Here is a 24,548-nt window from a genome sequence, read left to right on the forward strand (position 1 = left end):
TCCTCCTATGCCTGTTTATAACAAAGCAGAGAATGCATGGTTATTTTCTATCTGTGAATAGGAGCAGGACATTGTCTCTTTCTCTTTTGCATACAAGGATATGCCACCCTCTGGCTTTTTTTCTTAAATCATAGTTTATTCTTGTTGATGCCTAAAACTCCTTTGTTATCTTCCAGAAGCTTTGGTCATCACTGTGGAATTCCTGGTATGAGAAGACAGAGCTCAGGGTAGAGAGAGGATCCTTGCTGAACTGCTGTAATCATGAAGACAGTGATTTTAATTGTCTTAATCATCTTCACTTTGCTGTCTTCAGGTAAGACTGATGCAGAGGGAGAAAATGAAATCTCTGGGTGGGTTACCAGGAAGCAGACTCTAATATTTGCTTTGAGTTTGTTTTCTTCTGTGCTAAGAAGTTGCAGCTAGAACTGTGCCTGTGATTTCCATTTGCCTGTATTTTTCCTGTTTGATCATTGGCAGATGGTGACCCAGTTAGTTTTGAAGCATCTTGATACACTAGTTTCTTAGTAATTCAGTGAAGGTTTGTTTCCCTTGAGTAGCTGAGATCTGCGTACTTATTAATGATGTCAAATTGAATCGGTGTATTTCAAGCTGCTCCCCTCTAAAACCACAACAGGTTCTTTTTGCAGTAGTGCTGAATTAGTGTCAAAGCAAGTAGGGTACTAATGTCTGATGCTATGCTCAAAGAAATAAAAATGTCCATGTTTTAATTGTAAGCATTATTTATTCCAGGAAACTTTTTTGTTTAATATTAATAGATTGACAGAGATCCAAACCCTTAAACATCTGGAAATGGCAATGTTAGAGATGTTGTAGTGTTTTCTATGTATTTGGTCATGTCTTTCACTACATAGTATAAATGTGTCTCGTTACATAACTGCATGCTATTTTAATATATAATAATCACTTTTTTCCTTAAATGTATAGCATCTCCTTGAGATGCTATATGATGATACTTTTCAGAGTAGGCATTTAACAGGAAAAATACAAAATAAGTCATACTACATCAAATATAGAATAATTGGTGCCTAAAGCAAAAGAGGAAATTTTGTTGACATGTCTGGACTCCCTGAAGATGTAGCTTTATAGTCAGTTTAAACCTACCAAGCCCCCAGTTCCTCCTGGAAAAGGAGGTTTTAGCATCTCCTCCACTTCTAATTGTATCTTCCTTCTGCTGGCACCATTTTATTTTTTTTTTTTTATTGTTTACTTAGTTTTCAGCTGGAAAAAAGATCTGATAACTGAATAGTGCAGTTCTGCTGCAGTTCTGCACAGTGTTCTTGTGCAGGTTATTTGATCTCTTTGGCATCCAGAAATGAAGATAATTCTCACTAACTTCCTCTTTGGAAGAGGTAAGATTTTGAGGTTCGTGTTTACTCAGTACTCTGTTCAACACGGTACATGGTTCTTCACTGTCAATAACTAAATTGTCCCTAGTTTGTGTCTTTCATAGTGGGTATTGTCATGGAAGATAAACCTCTCAGTCTTGAGGGGAATCCAGCAAATTACTTATCATCGCTGAGGAAACAGATAATACACTGTGTAAAAGCAGAAGTTCCAGTCACAGAACTGCCATCGTAATTTTAAATAACCCCAGATCTTCACCTCCTGATTGAGGGGTTTGATTTACTCTATTATAAAGTAGCATCTAATTGAGAATTGCTTTCAGCTTAAAATTTTTGTACTTCTCCTTTGGTCTAAGGTTTTCTGCCCCTGGAGCTCTGATGTGGATCTTGCTGTTTAAAATCAGGTAGTATTTGTCTGGAAAGAAAATGGGAAGGAAATGCTATTCTAACAAAGCATAGCCCTCAGTGGGAAATGCTGTTCTAACAAAGTTCAAACTATGTAGCTCAGTGCTGCGAGACACCTGGGACTTGTAACATCAGATATTGTCTGATGGAAAAACAACAATCCCCTCTCTGAAGACTACATTCAACAATGCTAAGGCAACTTGATTCCCTATCAACATCCTCCCTACATATTTCTTGTTTTTTTGCAGGCTTAGGTCTGAATCTCTAGAACTTCGTGACAGAAATACTAAGATTGGTATGGATAAATTATGCATGAGAATATGTGTGTGTGAAAGCACCAGAGGAAACAGCAGAGCAAAGGTTAAAAGAATGGCCTGTATTGATAACCAAGAACACAGTTCACAGTACTAAAGCTTATAAACCCTGGGGAATGCATAGTTTTCATCAAGATTAGAAATCTTGACTCATTTTTGATCTTACAGGGAAGAAATTCCGATGGTGCACCCTTTCTGACCTAGAGCAGAGGAAGTGTGCTGAACTGTCTAAAGCACTCATGGCTGTGGTGCCCCTTGCTGCTGTCAATTCATTTGCCAGGATTTCTTGCATCAGAGCTCACAACACATATGACTGCATTGATAAAATCAGGGTGAGTTCAGAGAGATTTTTAAAACTGATTTTAGCTCCAAATCCTCTTTTGAGGAAGTAACTGATAAACAGAACCCATGGGAGAATAAAATGATACTGAAATGATGGTATTGCATATATGACAAAGTACTCAGTACTAGCTTGAGAGGCAAGAATTAAAACCCATGAGTATTCTACTAGATGTACTCTTTACCCCAGCTCACGTCCTTGCAATCACCAGGAAATATGTAAAATGCTGCTTGGACATAGATGGACAAAACCAAACTACTAAATTAAAACTTGCTGAGAGCTTTTGGTCCTACTCTAACTATAATGAATATTTTCTCTTCTCTTTCTTCCCTGCTATTTTTAGCATCTCATCAGTCTTTTCTAAAGTAAAGAGCAAAGCCTTTTCTGTATAAAGTTCTTTAATTTGAATCAAATTAGACATTAATTTGAATCAAATTAGGCAGTGATTTGAATCAAATTAAACAGGACTCTGAGAAGTATCTGGGGTCTTGGGGGTGCAGTAGAAGGAAACAGGGGTTACCTTTTTCTTCAGCTGGCATCAGAATTGTGGTTTTGAGTTGGAAAACTCAGAGGTGAGAAAGGATGTTACTGGAAGTGAACTGGAATTGTTTTAAAGTAACAGCCTTCACTGCTAGCATTTCACCATGCTTAGTGACATGGATTCAATTAAAAAACAAGCAAATACTTGTAAAAATCTCTGGTTACTACTTCTCAGGCAGAAATTCTGCTCTTGGAGCTGCTGTTTCTATCCCTGTAAACACATTTATTTTGAGGATTTTGCTGTTGTTTTTAAGGTGAATAAAGCCGATGCTGTCTCCTTGGATGCTGGAGAAGTTTACTCTGCTGTAAAGCTCTATGGTTTGACAGTTGCGGCAAAGGAAATCTATGACCAAGGTAGGTTCATAAAGCTAAAGAATAAGTTGTATTTGGCTAACAAATTGCTGTAAGTGAAAGGCAAAGTTCAAAAATTCTTGAAAAAAATCTGTATGTCTCATTAACTTTATAGGAGTATGGAGGTGACTAACAACTGTTGCTTAAATCATAGAATCATAAAATCATAGAATGGTTAGGGTTGGAAAGGACCTTAAGATCATCCACTTCCAACCCCCCTGCCATGGGCAGGGACACCTCACACTAAACCATCTCACCCAAGGCTTCATCCAACCTGACCTTGAACACTGCAAGGGACGGAGCATTCACAACTTCCCTGGGCAACCCATTCCAGTGCCTCAGCACCCTAACAGGAAAGAATTTCCTCCTTATATCCAATCTAAACTTCCCCTGTTTAAGTTTTAACCCGTTACCCCTTGTCCTGTCACTACAGTCCCTAATGAAGAGTCCCTCTCCAGCATCCCTATAGGCCCCCTTCAGATACTGGAAGGCTGCTATGAGGTCTCCACGCAGCCTTCTCTTCTCCAGGCTAAACAGCCCCAACTTCCTCAGCCTGTCTTCATACAGGAGGTGCTCCAGTCCCCTGATCATCCTCGTGGCCTCCTCTGGACTTGTTCCAACAGTTCCATGTCCTTTTTATGCTGAGGACACCAGAACTGCACACAATACTCCAAGTGAGGTCTCATGAGAGCAGAGCAGAGGGGCAGGATCACCTCCTTCGACCTGCTGGTCACGCTGCTTTTGATGCAGCCCAGGATACGGTTGGCTTTCTGGGCTGCAAGCGTACACTGCTTCAACCAACTTCATGAGGTTGGCCTCAGCCCACCTCACAAGTGTGTTGAGGTCCCTCTGGATGGCATTCCTTCCCTCCAGCGGATCAACCGAACCACACAGCTTGGTGTCATTGGCAAACTTGCTGAGGGCGCACTCAATCCCACTGTCCATGTCAGTGACAAAGATGTTGAACAAGACCGGTCCCAACACCGATCCCTGAGGGACGCCACTCGTTACTGGTCTCCAGCCGGACATTGAGCCATTGACCACAACTCTGTGTGCGGCCATCCAGCCAGTTCTTTATCCACCGAGTGGTCCATCCATCAAATTGATGTCTCTCCAATTTAGAGACAAGGATGTTGTGTGGGACAGTGTCGAACACTTTACACAAGTCCAGGTAGATGACATCAACTGCTCTACCCCTGTCCATCAGTTCTGTAGCCCCATCATAGAAGGCCACCAAATTGGTCAGGCAGGATTTCCCCTTAGTGAAGCCATGCTGGCTGTCACCAAGCACCTTGTTGTTTTTCATGTGCCTTAGCATGCCTTCGTGGAGAATCTACTCCAAGATTTTGCCAGGCACAGAGGTGAGACTGAGTGCTCTGTAGTTCCCTGGATCATCCCTTTTCCCCTTCTTGAAAATGGGGGTTATATTTCCCTTTTTCCAGTCATCGGGATCTTCACCTGACTGCCATGAATTTTCAAATATGATGGCCAGTGGTTTAGCAACTTCATTTGCCAGCTCCTTCAGGATCCATGGATGGATTTCATCAGGACCCATGGACTTGCGCACATTCAAATTTTTAAGATGGTCTTGAACCAGATCCTCTTTTATAGTGGGCCCAAGGTCTTCATTCTCACTGTCCCTTCATCTACCTTCCAATACTTAGTGATGGTTAGTAAAATATTAGTGGTGTAGTCTTTCTGCCTAGACAGGCTACTACCTAGGTACTGGTGCTGTCAGATTGTATCTACCTCTGCTTGCAGCACTAGTGTATACCCAAGTACTACGTCTTGCAGGGAATAAGAAAGCTTTTGTTCATCTGTGTCAGTTCTTATACCATGCTCTTAACTAGTGTAACCAAGCATTTACTAGTTTTCCTTAAGAGATTAGCTTTTCTCACCATTTAATTCTCTCCTTCACACCCTAAAGAGACAAAAATATAAGATGGAAAATCTTGTTATGGTAAGATTCCTCTTCATTCCTGGCAGACGTAAATAGTGTCTGCAATGAGTTGTAAGGCAGGAATAAGTAACTTTGAGCCAAAATCAAACATGGAGTAGAAAATACTTCTAAGACATGAATCTGAGAAGGAAGCCAAATTAGCAGATGGATACAGGAAGAGACTAATAAGGGGACACTATGAGAACAGAAGCGAATTTTGTTTTGTCTGAAGAATTGTGAAATCATAGTGGAATTGATGTGTTCTGAGGATAAGACATATGAGTTCTTTCCATTACCATATGTAAACAGTGTGATACAAGTCTTCAAAAGTGTTGAGAAGCAATTGCATAGGATGATGGAGTGGGATCATCTTGTAAGCCTTTTACACCAGGTTTTTATGTTCTTCTTCGCACATCACTTGCATTGCTCAGTTTGACACAGTGCCATGTAGCTGGTAGGTGATAAATTTCTTGGCATGAGTACCTATGTTTCATATGCCTAAGGTTATTTTTTTTCCTTAGCCATGTTCACAGAAGTAGTGGAAGTCCTGTACACAGATGGAAGCTGCAATACTGGGGTTTAGTTATTTCTGTTGCATATTTTGTTTTATTCCAGGAAATTGTGTGTTTGCTGTGGCCATTGCCAAACGAGGAACTCTGGATATCCGGAGGCTACGAGGTGTGCGCAGCTGCCACAATGGAGCCAGGTGGACATCCGGCTGGAATATTCCACTTGGCTTTCTTCTTGCAAGCAATTATCTTTCCTGGGATGAGGAGCAACCTCTGAGTCAAGGTGGGTGATAGGAGCCATAGGGTTATGTCTCTGCTCTCAGCAAAAACAAGTGAGTTGCAAGCAGATGTGGAATGAGCTCAACTATGTGGAAATTGAAGGGCTTTGTGGGTGAGGTATCCTCTTGGAGTGTTTTTGATACTGGCTCTTAGTTCTCTTCAGAACTTTTCTAGTGATCTCAAAGCAGCAGAATTGTTACCAAACTGGGAAATCTTTGCCTTCTGTATGCAACAGGGAACAAACCTTTCCAATATCCAGCCAGTACAAAGATGGTTTTAAACAAGAAATATCTGATCACATTTTCCAGTAAATGTTTCAGATTTGAAGTTCAGACAATGAAGCTGCATCCACTGATTTATTTATTTATTTATTTTATTTATTAATTCACTGTAGTCCTAGTTATGTCCATGATATGTTTGGCTGCTTTTCCTTCTTCTGTTTTTCCCATTTGACTTTTTTTGCATCTCCCTTCCCCTATATCTGCAGTAGTCAGTGAGTATTTCAATGGAAGTTGCATCCCTGGGGTTGGTGTTGCTGCTCCTCAACTGTGTGCTCTCTGCCAAGGACAAAAATCCTATGTCAGAGACAAGAACCACTTCTGTGAGACGAGCAGTAATGAACCCTTCTATGACTCTGAAGGAGCCTTCAGGTGAGCTCTGTGACACTGGTCCTGAATTTACCTTTAAGGAAAAAGAATTTGTGAGGGAGAAAAAACCAGATAGCATGTTAATAGGGTGGCATTTTTCTCCCTGCAGGTGTTTGAAGACTGGAGTGGCAGATGTTGCCTTTTTAGATCATCTAACAATTATGAGTGCTACAGGTAACCTTAAAAAATCAAATTAATTTTAACTTCTGACTGTAGTCTTTCCTGAGTTGGGGGAATATGCCTGGATTTCCCGAGTGGGGAATATGCTTGGATTTTTGTTGTTTCCAGGGAAAATTCAATCCTTGCAAGCAGTTCAGTGTATTTCTTGGCTCTCCACCTAAGTCAGAAGGAAACAGAAGAGGGAAGAGTAAGTGAGCAGTAATTGCTCACAAGAGTTTCTCAGGGTGGGAGCAGACAGATGCTTTTATACAGGTGGTTTTTTTAGCCTGAAGTGTCTGACACAGCTGTCAGTATTTGTATTACCTGAGTTATAAGATTCCTTTTAAAATTTAGTGTATTTTGTTGCTGGAATGTACCATTCCTGTTTACCTTGTTTGTATTTTAAACATGGTCAAGGTCTGTACTGACATTTTTGAAGGTAGCTTTAGTATTTGCAGGTAAGGATTTTGAAACAAATGTATGTACAGGGGTACAGCTAAAGAACATTTTTGAGTATCTTTGGCTGAGGTCCCTCTCTTTAAGAGAAGAGCATATCAAAGACAGCCTTCCCAAGCTGTGTGCTGCCTACATAGCCTTTGAGCAACCTCCTCTGAAAAATGTTTTGCCTTCCATCCCTGTGCCTGCTGCCAAGTCACATATCACTTCATAGATTCATGAGTGTTCTCTTGTTTCAGAGTCAGAGCAACAGGAATATGAACTCCTATGTCCTGATGGGACTACAGCTGAGCTGACTGAGTACAGCGTCTGTAACTTGGGCAAGGGGCCTGGACGTGGCATCATCACCCGCCACAACTTCCAGAAGATCACCCATAAATTTCTCACCATGATCCAAGTGAGTGGATATGATGAGTTGTGTACCTCCAGAGACAGGTTTTTCTTCCATCTTTGTGTAGAGATTATCATGCAGTTTGCCTTTTCTTCTTGAGAAATTTGTAGTTAGTGTGAACAAATCACTAAAAATTGATTGTTCTGTGGAGGGATCCTGCACTGGCTTCTGGCAGGTTTTACTCTTCTCTAAGATGTTCTTCTCTAGAAAGCTGTGAATAAAAAAGTAAAGATGCTATAACACCCAAACTGAAAAATGGCTAATTATGTTCATTCTGCCCTGCAACTTGAGTAAATTCTTACATAGCTGCATGGGTTCAGGCAGGATTCATCTTTATTCCTCTCTTTTTCTCAGCTTATAAATAGTATCTGTTATCTTGGCATCCAGGAATCTGTTTGAAGCTGAACCTGAAATGCATATTTAAATGCAAATTTAAAGAATTTATGGAGCCATCTGGCCCTTGAAATAGTCCAGTAGTATCCTGGTTTTGGCTGGGATGGAGTTAATTTTCTCCTTAATAGCTGGTCCAGTGCTGTGCTTTGACTTTAGTATGCAAATAATGTTGATAACACAGTGATGTTTTAGCTGTTGCTGAGCAGTGCTTACTCTAAATCAGTGACTTTTCAGTTTCCCATGCTCTGTCAGTGAGCAGATGCAACAAGAAGCTGGGAGGGAGCACAGCCAGAAAAGCCGATCCAAGCTAGCCAAAGGGGTATTCCATACCAGAGAACGTCACATTCAGTATATAAATTAGGTGGAGCTGGCCAGGAGCCACAGATCACTGCTTGGGGATGGGCTGGGCTTCAGTCAGCAGTTGGTGATGTGTTGTGTATCATCTTTCTTGGGTTTTATTCCTCTCTCTTTTATTTCTTTTTATTCTTTATTTCGATTATTAAACTGCTCTTATCTCACCTCATGGGTTTTTACCTTTTTCCAATTTTTCCTCCCCATCCCACCGGGGGAAGATGAGTGAGTGGCTGTGTGGTACTTTGTTGCCAGCTGGGGTTAAATCGTGACAAATAAACAGTGAATAATGTAACCCAGTGTGCTTTTCCTCTGAGTGCTATGTTACAAACCATTGCTGTGAAGGGACCAAAGGATGGGGCTGACTGTTACTGGAAGGATGAGCAGATTTGTTGCAATTAAAAGGTTGTTCTTGTTCTAGCGCCTCTTTGGGCGAAAAGGAAAGGAAAGAGCTAGGTTTGAACTCTTCACTTCAGCACCCTTTGGGGGAAAGAACCTGCTGTTCCAGGATGCCACTCAGCACCTACAGCTTCTTGAGGAGCAGCTGGAGATTGCCTATGTCCTTGGTCTGGACTATGTATCTCTCCTTAAGGGACTAGGACATGAAGGTGAGAAGTCTTCCAGAGATCTGTAGCTAAGGAAAGGGAAGAAAAAGTTCACTTTCCATGTTATTCCTCCCTGCCAGGCACAAGTGCAAAGGCTTAAATGTCCCCTTAACATAGGTGCACGGGTGACATGATCTCACTGTGCTCCTTTCTTCTAATTCAGGCAGCTCTTTGGACAACAGCATTGTGCGCTGGTGCTGCATCAGTGATGCTGAGCTTCACAAATGTGAGGAGTGGGCACTGAGCATCAAATCTGACCCACTGGTCTGTGTCCAAGCAACTTCCATGACCAAATGCATTGAAATGATCAAGGTAGGAGACTCCCTCTAGTCAGACTATATGATAAGGCTGCACAGAGTGCATGTGTCCTTGCATGAGCTGAACAAGATGAAAACCAGCTTGCCCTGTAGAGGAGCTAGTGGGAATGAGAGAGAATTTCCAGCCAGTGGGGAAGTCCAGCTGCTTGGTTACACAATTCGTGCAAATCCTGTTTTTGTTATTTTCTATAATGCTGTTGGCAGAGTAGTGAGGCTGATGCAGTCACCCTGGATGCAACACATGTCTACATTGCAGGAAAGTGTGGATTGGTGCCTGTAGCTGCAGAATGTTATGGTAAGTTCTCATGTGACCTTAGCAAGAAGGGAGGGAATCAAAAGAGTATTATTAAAAATGTAGGTACATTTGTACAGTTTGTGATGGAAGCTGGAATTAATATATATGTTCAAATACTTTTCCCAGCTCTTTCACTAATTGGCTCTGGCATTTGATCTGGCTGTTTGTTTATTGTATCTCTTCTGTAAAACGGACAGAGATGCTGTCGTGGCTCAAAAGGATTGCAAGTTTTTTGATGAGTTGCTGCTGATTAATAGGAATGACAGCAGTCCCAAGATCCTTAGTGGTTGTCTCTCCTCTCCAGGGGGAGATTGTGCCCAGGCTGCTGAGAGCATGGGGGAAATGAGGAAGCTAATTCATCTGAAGCGCGAAGGTAACAGGACAACTTTGAGAAGGCAAATGGTTTAGATTTTCCTGCAGTTGCCTCTAGGATTTATGTAGGAATGTATTCACATGTTGGTTTGGGAAAGAATTTGCTGTGCTTGCTAGGAGCTTTGCAGGAAATGCCAGGCAGCTAGGACAAGAGCTTTGTCATTAAGCAAAGAATGCACATCCAATACCTTAACTGGAGATATGTGACAGCATGAGAGGGGGAGGAGGGGGGCTGTACCTGTCTGGAATACTTAATTGCCTTGATATAAGTGGTTGTTGTCATTATTTTACAGGACTGCCACCTGTTTATGCTGTTGCACTAGCTAAGAAAAATGCCAAACAGATTAACATCCATAATCTTAGGGGAAGGCGATCCTGCCACAGCCACCTGTATAGTCCTGGAGGATGGTTACTTCTTTCCAGATATGCATTGAGAGCTCTGGAGAATGACACTGAGAGCTGTGATATTGGCTCTGGTAAGGGCTGCTCTTGGTTATTTGTTGACTAGACCATGGGAACCTGAAGTCCAAAATCTGGGAGTAAAATGGAGACAGGGACATGAGGATTTGACCAGCAAGCGATGATTGCAGTGTTAGAGGGTCTTGAAGCAGCTCTTCCTCTTATCTGACTACATGTGATTCTTTAGCTGACTTCTTGCTAGCTGTTGGGATGGAATTCCATTCCTGTCTTTTCTTGTGTATGAAGAGGCTTTGGAAACACCTTGCCTTAATCTCACCTCAGTTTTCTTTACTCAGTTTACCAGAATTACTTTTGGAAGAGCTGCATGCCAGGAGCAGATGGAAACCTGTGCAAGGTGTGCATTGGAGACGGTGAGGTGGAAGGGGCTCGAGTATCTAGCAGATGTGCTGCAAGTCACAACGAACGTTACTATGGCAATATGGGAGCACTCAGGTAAGCTTTTTGTCAGTCAGAAGTGCAGAGCAATAGCCAGAACTGGCTTATTATTTTGCTGATGGTTTTCTTTGGAGCCTTTTTTGTTAAGCAGCTGGCTGTATAAACCTTTGCTAGCATGTATTTTATTTTTGTTGCAGTTGCTATGGGATGTTCATCTGAATGGTAATTTAAAGCAGTCATGAAAACACCTTAAGAGCAAAACAGTGCTTCCAAACATGTAAGGCTCAGAGTATTGGTACTGACTTGTTAAAGAAAAGGGATGAAAGATAGTTAGAAGGTCAGAGAGCAGAGGTGATCTGGTAAGAAGCAATGGAAGGTACAGGAGGTAATTAAATAAATGGGAGATAACAAAATAGTTGAAAACAGGCAGAGAAGAATATTAAAGGTGAAAGCACTCTTATAAAACATATGTAATGCATTTAGTTGAATTACATTCTCTTTCCTGACTAGGTGCAGGTGATGCTGCATAGACATTTTGCCACATCTTTGACTTGGGAGTTTCTTTAAGGGATGGAAGGGATTGTCTTAGCAAACATGTGAATACTGTGCACTAAGGTCTATAATGATATCACTAACTTGTTCCATATAACAACCAAGTAATTACAGATGAGAGGGATGCTCCAGCTGCTCCTGGTTTAGTTTCAGAAGACTGTCCAAATGTCAGTCATAGTGTAGTGGCTGTCTCCAATAACTTCTTGGTTTTTTTTCTTCACTAGGTGCCTAGTTGGCAATCCCAGTGGAAGAAGCTTCGGAGATGTAGCTTTCCTGGAACATTCTAACCTCCTCCAGAACATAAAGAGTGAGATGCAGATGTTCTCTTTTCCTTGAGAATGTTCATTAGTGCCAGTTACTTCCCACACACTCGACCATCACTCATGAGGATCAGCTTATACAGGTTTAATCTAGGTCCACAAAGTTGTGTTTGTGACTGGAAAATTGAAGAACATTCCTGCATGTAGGTCTTCTAGTAAAGCTTAAAATTTAGATACCTTTCAGTTTTGGAGAGGAAAGAGGAAGAACCACTGAGTGCAAAGAGCAATGTGTGTTTTGTGGGGGTAATAATCCTTGGAGACTGCACTAATTTTTTTAAAGCTCAAAGCTTTAAAAAGCAAACATTTTTTCTCACCAGACCTTCTCCCATAGGCAGCCATAGTGCATGGACCTGTTATTTGTAATCAGAGTTTCAAGAACAATAATGGCAGATAAGGGCAGTGCTGTGGGCACTTTGTGCTGGGAGAAGTTCTATGGCTTCATCATGACAAAGCAACTTCCTCATGTTGTTTCACAGGCCTTTATAGAATAAACAGTCCAAATAGCTTAATAGCTGAAAATACTGCAAATTATTTTGCCTTTCAGTTTCTGAAACAATGTTGTTACTACACTGTGAAATGTTTAATTTCCCCAGGGAAATACTGATCTTTGCAACAGTCTAGCAATTGGGTTTTGGTTTCCGTAACTTAAATCCCCTCAATCTCTTGAATGATGCCTACTGTTCTAATAGTGAAAATATGGTGCCTCTATGTAGAGTTGAAGAGAAAGGAAACCCCCATTTTGTTCAGCCTCAGAAACAGAATGAGGGTTTCTGTTTTAGGCAATCTCAGTAACAGAAGAGACTTTCCTAAGAGAGGAATCTCTAAAATCAAGTGGAGGTATAAGGGCCTGAAACCCACAGGAATTCATGCAGATATGAGTGGTTTGTTTGGGGAAGCAAAGGACATGCAGGCTGAATTGCTTTCTTTTCAGAAAGTGATCTGATTACTGATGAAAATGAGGCATGATAAGCTGTTCATATGCCTTGATACTACTCTATTTGAGAGGTGCAGCTTAAGTTCACTGACCTGTTTCCTCAGTGAAAACACTACCCTGCTCTTTATGCGTTCCTAATAAATGACAATGTGGCTGCATTTGTTTGAACATACTAACTAAACTCCTTCCTCTCAATTTTAAACATTTTGCATGAGATTCACCCTGTCTTCTACTTTCATTGTTAAAAAGGATTTGCTTTCATTTCATCTTCTTTTCAGATCTGGATATTTCTGGTTGGGCAAAGGGCTATACCCCTATTGACTTTGAACTCTTGTGTCTGGATGGAACACGTGCTGCAGTCACAGAATGGGCAGGCTGTAACCTTGGCCCCATTCCCCCCAGCACAGTCATGACTCGACCGGTCACTGTCACTAAAATCTATGACTTTCTAATGAAATCCCAGGTGAGACAGGTAACTGGGAAAAAGTTAGCATGTTATCACTTGTTATGTACAACTGCTGAAAACCCTTTCAAGATCAAATGCTTTTATATCCTAAATTCATGAAGTGTTTTCAAAGTCAATATGAATTAAGAATGTATGTAGGAGATTGAGAGAATAATTATGTGGATTCTCTAAAGGGGCAATTTGGCAGCAGTTGCCATTCCCCAGTGGTTATACTTCTGCTGAGAAATAGGGTGCTGCAAAACTGCATCTTTTTGTACACCAGCTAAACCTTGCTATTTGTGATCCAAGCCGTGGAACTTATTTCTTTTCTCTTTAGGAATCTCTGGGAAGCAAATTGAATTCTGAATTCCAACTCTTTCAATCATGGAAGTATGGTGAAAGTGATCTGCTTTTCAAAGACACTACTCAGTACCTTGTTCATGCCAGTCACATGAGCTATCAGGAAATTCTTGGAGCGCCTTTCTTTCAGCTGGCAGAATCAGTGTTTAACTGTACACCTGCAGGTAAAGTCAAGTTCTTAGTTTTGAGTTAGAGACAAATGCAAAGCAGGAAGTCTTCTGTGCATAGCTATTGTCCTTTTGGTTAGACCAAATGGAGAAGTTACGTTCTACATAATCCTGTTAGTAACAATTTTCCAGGGAGTACTGTGTTTGGAGCTTCTTTAGAGCCTGTTAAAACTCCTATCTGAAAGCACTAAAACTGGAGCTCTGAAAGAACAGAGTAACTAATATATCATAAAGGTGAGGTTACTGAAATAGGACTGGTTTATTCCCACTCTGAAATTTTTCCCTTCAGTTGCAAAGATCACTTCTGGGAAAAGGGAATATAGTGTTCATTTGGATATGCTAAACTTGGGGAAAAGATAAATTTTATATTCAATTCTTGAATTAATCTCAAAATAACTTAATAGCCTTTTTAAAAAGAGCACACTAGAGAATGCAAGATTAAAACCTTTACAAACGTAAGGGATGGCTTTTTCATTATTTTCCACTGAAAGCTGTGTGAAACATGCACTAAGCTATCACTAAAACTGTCCATGAACCAGTATCAAGCTGTTCTGAGACCTGAAAATCTGCATTGAAGTAAATGAAGATTATAGTTAGTGAGACTTCTGTGAGTCTAAGTTAAAGAACTTCAATTCAAAAGGGGAATTTTACCTCTGTTCTGCTGATTTAGTGAACAGTATTTGAAGAACTTGTTCTTTTTAAAAGCCGCTAGCATCTTTAAGTGCATACTTTCTTACTGGTTTGTAGGCATCTTAGACTTCTGCAAACAGGATATCTGTGCATCTTCATCGAACTGACAGTTAATAAGAGGCTTTGCGAGGCACATACATCATCGTTGATATTGAAAACAGGGAAAGCTGGAAGTCCAACCTATCCAAAGCAATCAGCAAGGAGCAGCAGAGGCCAGTCTGCATAACCTGCACAGAACTAGCATCAGCAATCCTGTACAGCTACTAAGGAGAAACCAGCATTTTTGTGGAAATAGCAGGGCCAATACCATGGACTAAAATACAGACTGTCAGGAGTGGCACAGGTTAGTTGGTAGCAGTTTCCCTTGCTTATCTTATAAATGAAAATAAAATCAACTGACATTTTGGTAGTTGCAGCACTGTCCTCTTCCATCCATGGTTTGGTTGCGGCTAGATAGTCCTTGCTGAATACCCATATATGCTATAGGTTGTATATGTAATTGCTATCAGAAGTAGTCTTTTCTGCTTTTAACTGGGAAGAATATATTGCTTTTTGAACCAAGGATTTATATCAGTAAATCAAAATATTTTTCTCTCACAAATTAAGCAGAATTAATCCAGCAGAACTGGATGCTTGCGGCCTTCGGGTGAAGGAAAACAATGGCTATTCATCTTTGTCAGTATCTCCAACCATTACTGTTGTAGTACTTTAGCACTTTGAATCTATGATTCAAGTGTCAAAACATGATATCTGAATTAAACAACATTGGTTTTACAAGCAGAAACTGCCTGACCATTATATAAAGCCTTTTGAACAGATTGTATCATATATTCATTTTGCTTGTTGGACAAAGATTTAGAGTGTATGGCTCTTCATAGGCAGGGCTTATTTCATTTGCAAGAGCCTTCTGGTCCCATGCATCTGAACCAGACAAGGTTGAGATTTTTTTATTAAAGGGGAGAGGGGAGAAATCCTTCACCCCAAACTTTCCAGTCCTTTTTACATCTATTGCAGTTGTATTAACCTCAGCTAGTAATAAATGGGATGCAAATAGTGAAGACAGGCCAGCTGCAATGAAGTCTGTATCTGCCATATAAAGCAAAAAAACATACCTCCCCCCCCCAACCAGCAGTGCAAGGCAGCAGTACTCAGTTGTAAAGTACACTGTCAAGCATACCTGCTTTTAAAGTTTGTTCCATGCTTAGCTGCTTTCCTGCTGTTTGACTTAAAGTCACCCCTCTCCTCCCCCTTTTCAATTCCTGAGAAAGAAAAACTTTGCATTGTGACCAGCAGCAAGGGTTTAGCTTCAGTGCCTCTTAGCTGAGCCTGTTCTCTCAGTAGTCCCATTTTTGACATTGACTAATCAAACAACAGAGAGAGAGGATACAAGGCCAAACTCGTCTGCCTTGCAGAGAAAAAGGAGAGAGCTACGTGGTGAAAAAAACAAGTCCCAGTGTAGTAACAGCAAAATCCTCGTAATGTGTTGCAGCCAGCAAGCTGTAACCCTGAAGCAGCAGAACAGGACGATGCTTGTTTAGGTCTCTGAGGTGCTCCCTTCCTTTCTTTACTGGAGCTTACATGCCATCTGCGGGAGCCACGTAACACTGCACCTCAGCCAGAGGAGTTCAGGGAACACCGGAGAAACGCATCTGCCAGCTTAGTTTTGCCAAGAGCAGCGTGAAGCTGAATAGCAGCAAATTGAAAGATCTGGGTTATACATAGAATTTATGGGTTAGAGGGACAGGGACGTTGTTTTCTGGCATAGATATTATAGATGTTTAATAGACCTTTTTGGTGTTCTTATGCTTCAGCTTTGGTTTAAAACATCAGTCTGATGCATTGCACAAGCTGTAGTGCATAAGCCACTAGCCTGCTCCAGCCTTGAATTTGTTCTGAACCTAGCAGGATCTGTCTGTGCTCTCTTAATACCTTAAGAAAGTGATGGATGCTCTCTCAGAGCTAGAATCATGCCTAAACTCCCCCGGATCTGTTTCTGTTCCTGTTGAAGTGTGGGTATGGATGAGACAATACTAGAATTGCTGCTCCATGGTCTCACAAACAGCCCACCCAGTTACTTAACAGTGTTTAACCTTTGTGAAGATCTGAGCTTTTCCTCACACATATGCAAGACAGATATATCATGCATATTTACTGATACAAGCCTAACAAGGCCTTAAAAAAACCTGAAAGGTTCTCAAAAATTTATTCCATAAATTAAAAACACACACAAAAGAAACAGTAAAATTTTAGATTCACACAATATTGAACAGAAACAAAATGCCAAGAGCACGATGGAGGCTAATGGCACAAGTGTACAAATTCTCATTGAGCTATTTAACTTGATAGCATCATACAGACTTTTAATCCACAGTTACCATCCATATTCTAGAAGAGCACCTGGAACATAATATACCAAAGGCCCACCTCAAATCAAATACGATAAATGAGAACTGCTTGCAGAAAATCATATTCAGCAAGCATCAGAGCGCAAATGTATGCAGCCACAAGGGTAGCCAGGCAAATGATGCAACATCCGCTAGGTAGCCTCAGCTGCTCCAGTTGTAGCATGATGAAAATAAGATGATTTATTTTTTGTGAAAAGTGATCTTATTACCTCCCATAACCGGCACATTTAGCAAAGAGCTGCCTGGCTCTGCAAAACCTCCTACTAAGAGACAGGACGTGGCAAAAGCTTTGCAATTCTCAAGCTGCTTTAGTCATCAGTCTGTGAGCAACACCTACAGTGTCTTTCCATGATAATACAAACAAAAAAAAAGAAATCCTCACTGGAGTAGGTTCCCTTTATGAAAAGGCAAATGTACATGTCCTTTAGATGTATGCAGGACCCCAGAAGATGCATCCTCTATACTTGTTTCTTTCAATTGCCCGGGACAGAAGCAGCTCAGAGTGGCAAATACCTGGCTTTTGCACAGCCATCACTCCCAGTGTACAAGCAGCAGCCACAAGGAACAAGACTGTTCCACAAATGCTGTAAACAGGAACAGAGGTGGGAAAGGAAGAAAGAAAAAGTGCACAAGCATGGCTGACATCTGTATGCTGGAGGGGCAGAAGAGATGCTTTGTCTAAGTAAGCTTACATCATCATACAAATACTAAACCAAAGAGAATAATGCTGTGTATTTAGGTTGCCACAAACTAAGGTCTGCGACATGCTAGGCAACTGCAACATCATTTTGTAACTCCAATTATTGTAAACAAAAGAGAATCTAATGCTTCCATTGCTCTACTAAGAACGCTAAGAAATGATATTTCAAAGCAATCAAAAACAAGACAGAGCAGGGAAGCAGACCAAAAAACCCCCCTCAAAACAAGAAACCCCACAACCCAAAGGAAAAAACACATTCCATGATCTGAAGCACATTAGAGGTCTGAACTTTGCCTGGACCCAAATTTCCTCCCACCCCACCCATACCCGTTTTCCTTTAAAGCCCCAGTAAGATTCAGCTCAATTGTGTCACAGCACTAGAAGCCTCCCACATAAATGGGAGATGAATGAATGCTGTGTAACAATCCCATTCTGTAGCATACAACCATAAAAATATATATCTCACTCTTGCAACAGCTTTCGACCAGTCAGTAATTAGGCTAATAAACCAATATAGGGAAAGTTTCAAACACTTTTTTAAAAGGCAGTTGACCTTTCGATTTTTAGGGATTTCTTTGTACAAAAATAAAGAGGATCAAAGTGTTGTACAGCAGCCCCAACAGGTTAACCAGACCCTGCTGCTGCAATTGTATGCCACTATGTTCAAAGTTTGCCTGCGTTATTTTACCCTCAAAACTCAAACACCACTCCTTGAAGTGTGCACTCCTCTCTTCTCTACAGTCTTCCTGATTAAAGACAACTGGCCTTCAGAACAAGAATGTAAACTTCCAGGAATCCCAGCACTTAAGCTGGGAGGAAACAACCCCAAGTTACATTTCCTTCGAGATTCAGCACACAGACTGTAATACTCCTCTTCTATTTCTCCACTTCCAAAGCTCTGGAATTTAACACATCACGTGTTAATTTTTAGTTTTCTGTTCAGTCAGTAACAGAAGTGGCAAAGCAACAGAAGATAATGATGGTATTCTCAGTCCTGCATTTATTTGACTTCACTAAAAATACCCACCCACTAGACACTTGCTTAGTTTGAAGGTAAATAGAAACTCTGTTCTATGGGTAGGGAAATAAGAAAGTGCAAGTTTCAAGTGACAAGTGAGAGAAAGAACAGAGTAATTTGAGCATTCCAGCAATGACTGCTTTGCCTGAATAACTTCTATAGGCACTAAAGGACAGAAATTACCTGAACTGCAGCTAGCATTCATTTTGAATTATGCTTCAAGTAAGTGTGAAGTTATCCCAAGAGCGGAGCTCCCTTCCCTCACATGGTATAGCTGGGAAATTGCCCAGTGCTGCATCAGATAATTAGAAATGGCCTTACATAATGAAACAGAAAATTCCACATGCCAGGAGGCTCTTTGTACAACACTAGCTGTTATGTACAACAGTGCTGTTATACATATTTAATTATGAGCTACATGAATTAATGAATTGTAAATCTAAAATGATAGAAAACCCTCTCAAGATAGAAAAAAGATTTATTTTCTTGTTGGCATTAAAATCAAGTTGGTATTTTTAATAGAATTAAAATCACTTAAAAATGAGCCTCAGATTTTGCTGGTGTTCCCTGCATGCAGCAGCTCAGCTCAGTTAATAAAAATCTTTACTTATGTATCCTGCAGCTTAACATCCTCATGGGCTAATTACCTTTTCCTCTGGAGGAGAGGCTGCCATCAACCAGGTAGGTAACAACTCTACTATTAGGGAAAAATTAGTACTGGGCACATTTTTTTCTTACAGTATTACCTATTTTTTGAGCTCAGACATATTAAAATATGTCCTCATACAGCAAATAAAGAAACATATACAAAGTGCAAGTTATTTAAAATCTAGTTATGTGGGGCTTCTGCTGCCTGAAGCCAGGAAGGGCAGAGAAACTCAGAAGGAACCTTCTAAGTAAACGGAAGGAACAAACAATTGAAAGCAAACCCAGACAGCTACTTTTAATTATTAAAAAGTTAGTGGCATATCAAGAATGTGTTTGCTAGAATTTATCTTTATCAAATACCATATCTCTTCTGTCAGGTTGTTCAAAATAGCCATTACAGTAACAACAGCAGACTCAAATGTGCAAATGATCTGAAGTTCAGAGTTCTAGCATCACTGAAGGTGCACTACTTCCTCCTTTACACTCCTACTCTACCCCCCATAAAGTATTTAAATGTAATTAAACATTAGCAGTAATTTCCAGGGGCTGGGAAAGGAATGGTAAATTGGATGCGGCTGTGTTACACTCAGACAGGGACCTAAAAGAATCCCTTCAATAGCATAAAAAAAAATAATAACTTAAAAAAAAAACCAACAAAATAGCACCTTAATGAGGGCCACAGCCAAAACCAGCTCATCACATATTAGAGCAGAGTGGCAGAGTAATGTATGAAGAAGTCAGTAGGTTTCTCCCGAAAAGACTAAAATACTAAAGGAGCTGACTGGACCATTTTCAGCTAAATGGCTCCCTCAGAGGCCTGCTCCTGTTCAGCCTCGTTTGCAAAGAAGGCATCAAGGTCCATTAGCTTCTGACTCAGAAGAGCATCTAACTCTGCACTCGGGAGTGCAGCTTTTTTTGCCCGGGTGAAACTACCCACTGCTTTGATTTTGCCTCGTCTCTTCCTTTTCCGAGGAAGAGTAAAGTCCTGAAACTCCAGAATCCGCTTCCTCTTCTGCTGGCTGACAGAGATCAAGCATCCATTTTTCTCCTTGGGCTCTTCAAAGATTGTTTCCAAGCTCCTAATAAAAGCAAAGGATAGAACCCATGAATACTCAGGGAGCAGATAACCACCTTACCAGGACAGGAAGTCCAGTGGATTTTATAACCCAAGTAAACACACTTCCAGCTTTTACATTCTTACAGTTCCTTCACACCTCTTGTAATGTGTACTTGCCTACAGTGTACACCTCCTGCAACTGCACATCACTGCTAGCTAAATAACCTGTTATTGGTGCACAGATTGGGTTGCTTTCAGTCCAAAAGCACAATTACAGAAACAGTAGAAGATCAGATTTTTGAACTTTCCCTACCACTTTAAATGAGAGCAATTTAAAAGATTTATCTCCCTTTTAGCTTTCAGACACCTTTAATCTCCTTTCTCTCTGCCTAAGTAATGCACATTTATCTTTGTTTTCTCATCAGAAAGCAGAACCAACCTGGCTGGAGGAGGGGACTTGTAGTTCTTGTTTGTGTAAATTTCTTCTAAGCTAAATTCTTTCTTCTTAAGCCTGAAAGTGTAACAAAGAAATCAGTCAAGGAAGAAGAATTTCAAAACTACCTCTCTTCACAACAAGCAGGTTTACAAGAGCCAGTATGAGTCCATTTATAAGACACTGCTTACCTTTTTGGTTTGGGTAATCCCATTGGAGTAAGGTTAGGGTCTGGCTTAGGAACAGTTTTCCTGATTGGGATTTGTGAGACTTTCTTTGGCCTCTTTTCTGGCTCAGTCTTAAGAAAGAAAAAGGGATAAAAAGAAAGACAGGAGAAAAAGTTAAAATGAAGGAAATAACAACCATACTAGTCAACAGAATTCCCTTTTGAGTGTACATTATCTATAGAATAATCATTCCTCTTTGCTTTGCCACCTCCATTCTGCTTGAATAAAAGGAAGAAGCATCACAGACTAGGCATAGCAGCCTGTTTTCTCTCCTCATCTTTAACAGTTATTAGACAACATTCAGTAGCAAGAACTTCAAGTTCTGGGGAACCAAGAGCCCGAGACACCTAAAATCTAAAATGAACTCACTTTTTCCAGTTCTTTGTCATCCTGGGATCTAAGACAGGCTGGAACAGAAGCATCACCTCTATCAAGAGCATGGACCTGGAGTTCAGATGCTGGAAGCCTGGGGGGAGATGGCGATGATTCCAGATGTGAGCAAGGCTTAGGTAATGGAAGAGGGAATGAAGTTTCCAGACTGTAACAGAGAAAGAATGGAACATATTAGATTAATACCCAATTTATGCTACAACAGCATACCATGCTCTCAGGTGATATTCCTAAATTGCAATATGAGGACAAAAAGCAATGCAGTTCACAGTAATTGCCCAAGTGAGTGAACTCTTTCTGCAGTACAGTTAAAAGTTTACAGCTCTACTTAGTAACTACTGATAGAAGAAAGTGATTAATCCTCCTTTTCTGCCAGCAAAACTTTGACACAACTATTAATTATACTTTTTGTTTCCAGATAAATATAAAATCTTTATCTTTGCCATCCCAAAGTTGGAAAAGAATAGAAGGAACATGCAGCACCTAGCATCCTGACATCAGTCAAACAGAAAGAACAGAGATCCAAGTAAGGAAACAAACTTCTCTAGTATCAGATATTCATTTAATAAGCAGTGGCACAACATGTTTGAAAGTAACAGAATTGCTCTGTGCAATGAGCTACATGGTGTTTGCATTAATGCCCTTCCACACTTCTCCATTACACGATCCAGTCAGTTTACTTCACTAACTTTTTAATCAGAAAGCTGTTCTTGCAATAAGCTGCCAAAAGCTGAAAGCCAAACTGACATAAGCAATGTCTTTCTGAGAAAATTTATGATCCCACTACTCAGAATAAATGCCAGAGCTCAAGAGACTCACCAAATCTCATGACCTTCAGTCTGTAGTGCTTCCATATTCTGTATAGGTAAGTGCGGTGTGATGGCATAGCTGGTTCCAAAGAATGAACAAAACAAAACAAAGACAGACAGAAATTAGGTCTACACTATAAAACAGTTGAGGGGAAAATTGTTAGTATAAACTCGACTGGAAGACAAAAAACTGCTAGCATCAGGAATGGGAATGAAAGACTAAAACAATGAAAGAACAAGCCACATCTGCCATTTAGTCCACTAAATTTCACTGACAGCTTGCTAGGGAAATAGTCCTACTTTCACTTAAAAATGGTAGTGATGAGAAAAGGAAACAAAAGTACAGAAAGAGGGAGACAGCATTAGTCTGGAACTTGTAATTGTTTCTATGAAAGTCTATATTCCTCATTCAAAACCCCCAGATTTTAAAATTAAAGTAACCAAAAACCATGAAGGATTTGGCTACTAAATAAAAAAGAAGGGAAAGGAAACGTTTCCATCAGATTAACTCCCTGTTGTCTCTAACTCCCACAGTCTTACTTGAATATACTTAGTTGACTGGAATAACCAAAGGCCTTTCCATAAGGGTTGGTAATTACCATAACTCTATGTCATAAAAGTCAGCACAGCATCTCAAAGCCCTTCAATATTAAGCTTTATTTTTGTGCTCATACTATTAATAGCAGGGTGGAAAAATCAGCTGGGACAGCTTTTATTACATTAAACAGCAAATCTTGCACTTGCTGTTCTCCCAAACTAACAGCTAAATGTATGTCACAGTTCTAAGGCCAAAAAGTTACAGCCAGACTGCAATGCTACAGATAAATGAAAACCAACCATGCTGGCAGCACAGATAAGTCCAAATATAAGGAGGTCAGAAAGACCCATTTCTTGTGTTTGCCATTTAATATCACAACCATAACATTTTTGTTTTCTCCATGTTCCAGTTGCTATCCCAGTACCTGGAACCTGTATCAGTAGTGCATCAGACCCTTCATGCTAGAGGCAGAGCTTACTGATTTATGCAATAATAATAAAAATAAATTACAGGGGGAGGGAAAAAAAGACACTTTAGAAATTTTGAATCCAAATGAGCACTAATTAGAAAAAATATTTCACTTAAAGAATGCTTTTACTGGAGGTGGAAGTGACAGAAGATTCTTAGGCAGGAGAAATACTCCAGTTCCTTGTTTTCCTGTTATTAAAACCACTAACTATGAATGAAATAATTTAAAGAGGACAAATCTGTGCCAGAAATAAATGGGCTGTGGACAGCTGGGAGCCACCTGTTGATTTTTCTGTTTTTTAAATATCTTAATTTTAAAAGGCAAAGATTTTTGATCATACTGGGATGCTGAAAATGTTTTTATTCTGCACCAAACATACATCCTGTATTCCCGTATTTATACACCAAACATTTATTTCATAGGAGACTTCTTTTTTTGAGTACACACAAATTTAAGATAGATTTACTGAATTATCCTGTTGGCACTGTTCCTGCTAATGGCTTTCTAAAAAGATTTATTAGTTGATGAGAAAAGGTTGTCAATCTTAAGCAAAATGGGATCTAAAATTGTGTCAAATACTTGAAAAGTTAGGTTTTGTTCTTTATGTTGCTTATAGCAAAACCTTTAATATTACTTTTTGCTTAACTGTTTTACGAATAGAACTTATTTGCTGCACTTATTTAAATTTCCACAAACCATCTTTTCAGCTCGCTGCATGCTACAACAGCTTCACCTTAAAGCAAATCTGAATGGGTAGAATTGAGGTGCTCTAATACATGCCACTGTAGGGTATTTTAGAGAAAATAAACCCAAAGTTAAAACAGTCTAAAACTCAGTTTGTTTTTCACTTGAAGTGATGAAGTTTGATTTGGCTTCTTTCCCTTTGGGATAAAGATCATTCATAGCAATACATTCAGTTTTTAAATTACCCTTTATGTTAAGGAATTATATCCTCTTGCACTTCAACTAACTGGATATGCTGTAACAAGCTGCCTGGGAGTCTGTGGACTTAAGTATAGGAGAAAACATGGAGCATAAAGTCAGCTCTGATCTCCCAGTCCAAGGATAACATGCCTCAACAACACAAAGAAATTCACCTCAGATGCAGGCCTAAGTTTTAAAAAAGTGTTCGTTTTGGTTTGCATGAATGGCAACAATATCTTATATTTAAGTTTGGTGCCCAAACTCTAGTTTACTGGTGTGATTTCTTCCAGAGTACTAATCTGTTCTCTAGAAAATTAAGCATGATACATTGACTCACATGGAATCAAAAAGAATGCAGGTCGAACAGAATGTGCTGTGAAGTTGTCTCTATGCCATTCTTCAGCCTCGTTCTTTTAGTGCAGGCAGCTCCCAGAGTGGAGCAGTACTTCTATATGCTCACTCACACCTTTCATAGGCATTAGAACTTATACTAAATGAGGTACTTAAACTTTTAGGTATGTTATCCTTTTCTACAAAGCAAAGTAGAGCAGTAGTTTATCTGACAAGAGTTTTGGTTATA

The 24,548-nt window shown here is 40.1% G+C and overlaps 2 protein-coding genes across 6 annotated transcripts in view; one reads left to right on the forward strand and one right to left on the reverse strand.

The window, feature by feature from the left end:
- Positions 1–22,339, forward strand: LOC134170150 (melanotransferrin-like). 4 transcript variants are annotated; one of them, XR_009967135.1, is made up of 18 exons: positions 69–313; positions 2,252–2,415; positions 3,218–3,317; positions 5,869–6,045; positions 6,529–6,691; positions 6,798–6,862; positions 7,543–7,700; positions 8,860–9,046; positions 9,207–9,355; positions 9,565–9,655; positions 9,960–10,028; positions 10,321–10,503; positions 10,783–10,939; positions 11,659–11,741; positions 12,967–13,151; positions 13,471–13,657; positions 14,408–14,693; positions 21,647–22,339. XR_009967135.1 is itself a non-coding variant. In XM_062631316.1 (17 exons), exons 1-17 carry the CDS (start codon positions 262–264, stop codon positions 14,455–14,457), a joined length of 2,220 nt encoding a protein of 739 aa, XP_062487300.1. In that variant the 5' UTR covers positions 69–261; the 3' UTR covers positions 14,458–14,755. The 4 variants fall into 4 exon arrangements, 2 of the variants coding, with proteins under 2 accessions (XP_062487300.1, XP_062487302.1); XM_062631316.1 differs by lacking the exon at positions 21,647–22,339 and having other exon boundaries at positions 14,408–14,755; XM_062631318.1 differs by lacking the exons at positions 69–313; positions 21,647–22,339 and adding an exon at positions 893–1,370 and having other exon boundaries at positions 14,408–14,755.
- The window catches only part of PRR14L (proline rich 14 like), a 20,295-nt gene continuing 12,283 nt past the window's right edge, over positions 16,537–24,548 (reverse strand). For both annotated transcript variants that reach the window (XM_062631315.1, XM_062631314.1), the window contains 5 exons: positions 22,048–22,116; positions 21,208–21,376; positions 20,803–20,909; positions 20,618–20,689; positions 16,537–20,200 (listed from right to left, as the gene is read on the reverse strand). In XM_062631315.1, coding sequence (XP_062487299.1) covers positions 19,918–20,200; positions 20,618–20,689; positions 20,803–20,909; positions 21,208–21,376; positions 22,048–22,116 — 700 coding nt within the window. In that variant the 3' untranslated portion in view covers positions 16,537–19,917. The remainder of the gene's footprint in view (positions 20,201–20,617; positions 20,690–20,802; positions 20,910–21,207; positions 21,377–22,047; positions 22,117–24,548) is intronic.

The sequence above is a fragment of the Pezoporus occidentalis genome, unplaced genomic scaffold (assembly GCF_034315485.1).
Source record: "Pezoporus occidentalis ecotype Australia unplaced genomic scaffold, CSIRO_AGI_Poc_V1 ctg37, whole genome shotgun sequence".
Classification (NCBI taxonomy): domain Eukaryota; kingdom Metazoa; phylum Chordata; class Aves; order Psittaciformes; family Psittacidae; genus Pezoporus; species Pezoporus occidentalis.

What these genes read in the sequence shown, in the direction of transcription:
- LOC134170150 (XM_062631316.1), top strand. Translation starts at nt 262, where the DNA reads ATGAAGACAGTGATTTTAATTGTCTTAATCATCTTCACTTTGCTGTCT. An exon ending in AACAATTATGAGTGCTACAG is followed by an intron (nt 6,863 to 7,542) that starts GTAACCTTAAAA and finishes CTCTTGTTTCAG; the next exon opens with AGTCAGAGCAACAGGAATAT. An exon ending in TAAGGGACTAGGACATGAAG is followed by an intron (nt 9,047 to 9,206) that starts GTGAGAAGTCTT and finishes CTTCTAATTCAG; the next exon opens with GCAGCTCTTTGGACAACAGC.